Source organism: Sinocyclocheilus rhinocerous, unplaced genomic scaffold (genome assembly GCF_001515625.1).
Source record: "Sinocyclocheilus rhinocerous isolate Xijiao unplaced genomic scaffold, SAMN03320098_v1.1 scaffold3636, whole genome shotgun sequence".
NCBI classification, from domain to species: domain Eukaryota; kingdom Metazoa; phylum Chordata; class Actinopteri; order Cypriniformes; family Cyprinidae; genus Sinocyclocheilus; species Sinocyclocheilus rhinocerous.
This window is the reverse complement of record NW_015634515.1, coordinates 134,418-142,102: the sequence shown is the minus strand read 5'-3', so window position 1 is coordinate 142,102 and position 7,685 is coordinate 134,418. Positions and strand designations below refer to the sequence as shown.

The following is a 7,685-nucleotide window of genomic DNA, read 5'->3' as shown; positions in this document are numbered from 1 at the left end:
GTGTTGTTTTGTTGTGTTTGTTTGTTTTTTTTCCGGGGGGGGGGGGTTGGTTGGGTTTTACGTTTTTTTTTTTGTTGTTTTGTGTTTGTTTGTTTCATTCTGTTTCGTTGTGTCTTTGGTTTGCTTTGTGATTCTTGTTTTATTTTGTATTTTGTTTTCTTTTTTGTTCTCAATCCAGATCCTCCTCAGGTACAGATTGTGCGCTCAGTAATAGTACCTCAGGAAGGACAATACTTCAAACTGGAGTGTGTATCCAAAGGCAACCCACTGTGAGTGCAGCGTTCTTTTAATCACCTACGTGAACATTGTTTTAATATGGTTTGTCTTATGAAGTTGAACTTGCAGAATCATCACGTCTCAAGGCGGCCCTTATCTGCATGCCGAGAACAAAAAGCAATAATACTAAATCAGATCGTGATATTTGGGAGAGATTTAGTGAGTCATATAATCGTCTAGAGACAGTTGTAACTCTTTTAGAGTGACCTTTCAAAGGTAGAGGACAAAACCGTAAAAAGTTCCTTGAGCAGAAATGATAACAAAATGAGAGACAAATCTTTTCTGCCACCAACCTACTAAATCTATGCCCTAAACAGATTAAAGGATTAGGTTTGACCAAAAGATTTTTTTTTCTTCATATATTTACAATAGAAGTACAACAGGGGGCATTTATATATTATATGTGTTCTTGTGTTCAAAAATAGCTTGACAGATTTTTTTTGTTGTTTTGTTTTAATGTACTAAAACTAAGAAATATATAGTAAAAAATCTACATAAACTAGCAGAAACTGCCTGTTTTCTGGCACTGCATGCCAATTTCAATATTTTAATATAATATTTTAATAAAATAACAGTTTCCTTGCAGTTTTAAGAATGTGTGTTTCTTGCAATAGCATGTATTAACACAAAATAAAACTTAAAATGACCAAATTAAATTAAATTAAATTAAATTACTATGCATAAAAATCACGTTTGTGAACCTTCTTATGTATAGATATACCAGTGTTTTCAGAGTTGTTTACTTTTCTGAGGCCTCAAGCTATATTATTCTTTCATTTTCAGGCCTGAGCCAGTTTTTTGGACAAAAGATGGAGGTGAGCTTCCTGATGTTGAACGAATGATTGTGGAGGGTAGAGATCTAATCATCGTTTTCTGGCACTGCATGCCAATTTCAATATTTTAATATAATATTTTAATAAAATAACAGCTTCCTTGCAGCTTTAAGAATGTGTGTTGCAATAGCATGTATGAACACAAAATAAAACTTAAAATGACCAAATTAAATTAAATTAAATTAAATTAAATTAAATTAAATTAAATTAAAATGCATAAAAATCACGTTTGTGAACCTTCTTATGTACAGATATACCAGTGTTTTCAGAGTTTTTTACTTTTCTGAGGCCTCAAGCTATATTATTCTTTCATTTTCAGGCCTGAGCCAGTTTTTTGGACAAAAGATGGAGGTGAGCTTCCTGATGTTGAACGAATGATTGTGGAGGGTAGAGATCTAATCATAACCACACTGAACAAAACAGATAACGGCACATATCGCTGTGAGGCCAGCAACCACCTCGGCACCAACAGGGATGAATTTACACTGTATGTGTACGGTAAGTACTTCTGGGTCATCATAACCTCTGGAGGGCAATAAATCCATGAGTTTATTTATTTATATTCTCATGTGTTCTCATTATTTATTTCATTTGTGAAAGTTTGTTAATATCCATCGTAATCCACGTCAAAACACACATGCGCACTCAGTAAATTCCTCCTGGCCTAGTTTACCAGGAGTTTTGTGTGTTGAGGGTATACAACAGAAACTGCTGGTGGCTGCAGTATTTGCCACCAAAGTGAGACGGAGCCAGAAATGATAAGTTGGTTCTCCAAAACAGGAAGCAAAGCAAGAGAAGAACACACAATTAAGGGTCCACTGCTAATGCAGATAACATTTGTCAAGCAAAAATTGGAAGGAAGATACAGAGCGCTTGGGACAGAGACGGATTTGTAGCATCGCTTTTTAATAGGCCCAACAGCAATCTTTGAGAGAAATCATTTGGAAGGTACACATTTGTTGTACTAAAAACAAAGACGCTGGATTGGGTCCACAGCTCTCTATGCCTTTCCATTGCCCCAGATTTATTTGGAGACAAACAGACACACAAAATAAAGACTAGTGTAGAAGCTCTACAAATGAATCAGGTTACAGAAAGTTATCTGTTAGCATAACAATATATTAGTGACATGCTAACTACTTTTGAATAGTCGTCGACTGAAATTAACACTTTTTGTTGCAGCATTTACTATAGCAAAAACTAACCAATCAAACCTCGGCCTCCAGGTTAAAGAGATGAGAGGAAGCATGTGACAGACAGGTGTAGAGAGAAAAAGAGAGGGAGAATCTCATTCACATGACTCATTACCTTCTAATTCATCTAGATGTCTGACTTCACCCGAGTGATATTTATTAAGCCCTTCCTCTCAGGATGAGTTGTCCGACTCGGCTCTCGAATGAATCTAATTTGCTAATGGTACGACTGCCAAGTGGCAATAAATGTCAGTTGAATTCACGCACTCCCTATTCATCTCCAGTTACCGTTTTAATTTCCGTTTATTAATGTGTCTGCTGGTAGGTACACTTTATTTTGCAGAGGACAGATAGAAATGGGAATGTCTGGTGTTTAGGAAAGGCAATAAATACAAAGTAGGATGGCAAATTGTGTTATGTTAGTATTCTGTTCAGTAGGATGGCAAATTGGGCTGTGATGTGTAACATTACTCAGTTTTGTTTGTTTGTTTTTTCCTTAGAAATGGGTATCATAAAGAATTTAATGATTCCGATTCTGACTCAACTTACCAATTATTTAAAAAAATAATTATTAATGTAGTTAGAACTAACCCTTGTGAAAATGAGGTGTGCTTAATTCTATTGAATGTGCACTTGTAGTGTACTTCAAACATAAGTATATATTAAAAAAAATTTACTTACAGATAATATAATATTAATGAAATTAAAGGCTACATAAGTGTACTTAGTTTCTTAAGACACTTAAGTACACTTTTAAAAAGTGCACTTTGTAATAATGTCATGAAACATTTTAAAGTACTTTTTAAATAATTGTTTAAATTTTTTTGTTGTGCTTTAATAAAGTATACTAATTTTGATGTGTTGACTATGCTACAGCAAACATTCTATACAACTATAGTGTGATGTTCTATATTACATTTAAAGTTAATATATTTTAAATGTGCTTTTAAAATTTTTTACTTGTTACTTCATTGTAATTTACAAATGTGTAATTACAAGTATATTGAAATACATGACACAAGTATCAATACTAATGACATTAAACTATATTTGAGTTTACTGTAAATGCTCATTAGTACATTCAGCAGTACATCTTAACCATATTTCAAATACAATAGAAGTAATTATGAAATTACATATAAAAATGCATTCAAGTCCTACTTAATTGGGTCAAAAAAAAGTGCTCTAAAGTTCAGCTATTTGTATTTAATATAAATATAAACTACAGTACATTTTCATTTAATTTCAATTAACATGCAGATAAAAATTTCTAAAAAAATGCCATTCAAGTTTGCAGTTAAGTATATAATATATTATTTTCGTAATAACGTTTTCTAAAAGTATGCTAAAGTGTACTTCTAAGGGAATAATTGTTTAAAACTACAGTATACAGTAAACAAATACAATACAGTTATTTTTTTAATTGAAGTGGCATTTAGTACACATCTGTTCAGAATGTGTATCTTTAAAGGTGAAGGGTGTCACATTTGCATCACTTTCACTGCTTCGACTTATAAAAATAAGGAGTCCTTTAACAGGTTTCCTTCTATTACACCTCCACTCCAACTGTCATTGGTCGAACCAACAGTTAGCCCCGCCCACAAACTCACCCCATTGGTTCGAGCCAATGCTACTACAGTATGTTGGGTTTGCTCTAAAATCTTATCAATGCTTTGATAGTACCATAGTGTTTACATTTTCACAGAAACTGTGCTAGTAATAGTTAATACTAGTAATGGTAATCATGATTTATATGTGCATTTAAAGATATACATCTCTACAACAGAGTTTCAGACCTTTGTTGTAATAAATTCTATTAAATAAATAAACAAAAAATTATGATAATTGTGTGTGTGGTCACACTTTATTTTAAGGTCCAATTCTCACTATTAACAAACCATTAACTATGACTTTTGCCTCAATAAACTCTTAGGTTGCTGCTTATGAATAGTTAGTAAGGTAGTAGTTAAGTTTAGGTATTGTGTAGGATTATGGATGTAGAATATGGTCATACAGAATATGTGCTTTATAAGTACTAATAAATAGTCAATATGTTAATAGGCGTGTCATTAGTTCCAAAAGTATTTCTCCACAAATTTTTCCCATAGGGATTAAAAAACAACAAAAAAGTGTTCATTAAAGCATTATAAGCTGTGAACCAAACCAACAAGGCGAATCACAACATTACAAACTTAGATTTAAAGCAAAAAGTATTTGAAATGTACCACAAATTCCACTGTTAAACATTATAATTTGAAAAACAAGCAGGCTGCTGGCTTCAACATTCCCTTCCTTGAATCTTAATACTTTGTGTTGTTTCCAGGATGATCCACGACTGTCTTTCTGTTTTGTGATAGTTGTTCATGAGCCCCTTGTTGGTTCTGAGCAGTTCAACTGCCTGCTGCTGAAAACTCCTCCAGCTCCTGCACATTCTTTGGTTTTCCAACATTTTCTGCATATTTGAACCCTTTCCAACAGTGTCTGTATGATGCTGAGATCCATATTTTCACATGAAAGACAATTGGGGGACTCATACATAACTATTATATAAGATGAAAACATGTACTGATGCTCAAGAAGGCAACACAATGCATTAAGAGCTAGGGGGTATGTAAACTTATGAGCACAACTGTATATACAGTGGGTACGGAAAGTATTCAGACCCCCTTAAATTTTTCACTCTTTGTTATATTGCAGCCATTTGCTAAAATCATTTAAGTTAATTTTTTTCCCTCATTAATGTACACACAGCACCCCATATTGACAGAAAAACACAGAATTGTTGACATTTTTGCAGATATATTAAAAAAGAAAAACTGAAATATAACATGGTCCTAAGTATTCAGACCCTTCAGATTCAGATGAGCTGTGACACTCATATATTTAACTCAGCTGCTGTCCATTTCTTCTGATCATCCTTGAGATGGTTCTACACCTTCATTTGAATCCAGCTGTGTTTGATTATACTGATTGGACTTGATTAGGAAAGCCACACACCTGTCTATATAAGACCTTACAGCTCACAGTGCATGTCAGAGCAAATGAGAATCATGAGGTCAAAGGAACTGCCTGAAGAGCACAGAGACAGAATTGTGGCAAGGCACAGAGCTGGCCAAGGTTACAAAAAAATTTCTGCTGCACTTAAGGTTCCTAAGAGCACAGTGGCCTCCATAATACTTAAATGGAAGACGTTTGGGACGACCAGAACCCTTCCTAGAGCTGGCCGTCAGGCCAAACTGAGCTATCGGGGGAGAAGAGCCTTGGTGAGAGAGGTAAAGAAGAACCCAAAGATCACTGTGGCTGAGCTCCAGAGATGCAGTCGGGAGATGGGAGAAAGTTGTAGAAAGTCAACCATCACTGCAGCCCGACGGAAGCCTCTCCTCAGTGCAAGACACATGAAAACCCGCATGGAGTTTGCTAAAAAACACCCGAAGGACTCCAAGATGGTGAGAAATAAGATTCTCTGGTCTGATGAGACCAAGATAGAACTTTTAGGCCTTAATTCTAAGCGGTATGTGTGGAGAAAACCAGGCACTGCTCATCACCTGTCCAATACAGTCCCAACAGTGAAGCATGGTGGTGGCAGCATCATGCTGTGGGGGTGTTTTTCAGCTGCAGGGACAGGACGACTGGTTGCAATCGAGGGAAAGATGAATGCAGCCAAGTACAGGGATATCCTGGACGAAAACCTTCTCCAGAGTGCTCAGGACCTCAGACAGGGCCGAAGGTTTACCTTCCAACAAGACAATGACCCTAAGCACACAGCTAAAATAACGAAGGAGTGGCTTCACAACAACTCTGTGACTGTTCTTGAATGGCCCAGCCAGAGCCCTGACTTAAACCCAATTGAGCATCTCTGGAGAGACCTAAAATTAGCTGTCCACCAACGTTTACCATCCAACCTGACAGAACTGGAGAGGATCTGCAAGGAGGAATGGCAGAGGATCCCCAAATCCAGGTGTGAAAAACTTGTTGCATCTTTCCCAAAAAGACTCATGGCTGTATTAGATCAAAAGGGTGCTTCTACTAAATACTGAGCAAAGGGTCTGAATACTTAGGACCATGTGATATTTCAGTTTTTCTTTTTTAATAAATCTGCAAAAATGTCAACAATTCTGTGTTTTTCTGTCAATATGGGGTGCTGTGTGTACATTAATGAGGAAAAAAAATTAACTTAAATGATTTGAGCAAATGGCTGCAATATAACAAAGAGTGAAAAATGTAAGGGGGTCTGAATACTTTCCGTACCCACTGTATATATATATATATATATATATATATATATACTGTAGTCACTGGAGACCGCTATATATTTGTAGCTCTATAGTGTTTTCATTAGAGCTGTTCTGGCATAGGTAGTGACAATATAGAGCTATGCACTCCCAGGGTTTCCCCTTACTTTCCACTCTCTCCACTCTCCTATTGAATAAATCAAAGTTTAAAAAGCCCATAAAGACAAAAGCGAAACCTCCATATATTCAGAAGTCAAGCTTGCAGCAGCAGAGAGTTTGCAGAAAGACAAGCATGAGCTAGAAAACAGCAGCATCCATAGCCAATCCGATTGCTCCGCTGGATGGGAAAATCCATGTATCGTCTGCACGCTCTTATGTGAGTGTTATTGAGCCGCTGAGAGACCTGTGACATCTCTCCTGCACGTGTAATGTATAGTCTAATTGTACTCAGCAGTAGGTCTGAGCAGACGAGACTCCCTCTGGCAACTCTGCGCCCCAAGTTCTCCTCTGACTTTTAAATGAGCATCAGCATTTACGTCTCGTGGGTTTAATCCGGCGCTTGCTTGGAACTGTAAAATATTTATTGCTTGCTTCCTATAATCAGCATGTGTTCACTCCCAACCCCCTCTCAGTTAAAACCATGAGAACGGATGAAAAAGAGTTTCGTTTACTTGCTCGGAAAAGCGTGCAAACATCCATAAAATTGACGTCTTTTCAGAAGCGCGCCCTGCTGCCGGAGAAAGAGATTAAATGCTTCCAGAGCACTTGTGAGGCAATTTGACCCTAAACAAAATCCTTGCCAAATAGCTTGAAAATGCTGAGTTGTATTTATACTTCTTTTAACTTTTTCCTCCTCTCCAGTCTTAGGTCTTGTTTAAAAGAGCTAATTATGTATCGGTAATCAGTTTGGGAGACGAGTAAAGGAAGGGCGCGGGAGGCAGAGACGGATCAAAACAGCTCGCGTTTGAAGCACAGACAGAGAAAACGACCAAGCACTCACATTTCTGACCTAGAAGTTAAGCATTAAGCATTAGAGAACCAAAAGAGGAGCCTTGACCAACAAGAAAAACAGAAAATAAACATGATATAGTGCGTTTCTACAGGAAGAAATCAAGATGCAAAATAAACATTGTTTTTTTATATACTTTTTT

At 36.4% G+C, this 7,685-nt stretch overlaps 1 protein-coding gene across 1 annotated transcript in view; it reads left to right on the top strand.

Moving 5' to 3' along the window:
- The window catches only part of LOC107745876 (cell adhesion molecule 2-like), an 84,362-nt gene that overhangs the window by 59,399 nt on the left and 17,278 nt on the right, over positions 1 to 7,685 (top strand). Inside the window, exons 6-7 of the mRNA XM_016559903.1 lie at positions 179 to 269; positions 1,429 to 1,607. Coding sequence (XP_016415389.1) covers positions 179 to 269; positions 1,429 to 1,607 — 270 coding nt within the window. The remainder of the gene's footprint in view (positions 1 to 178; positions 270 to 1,428; positions 1,608 to 7,685) is intronic.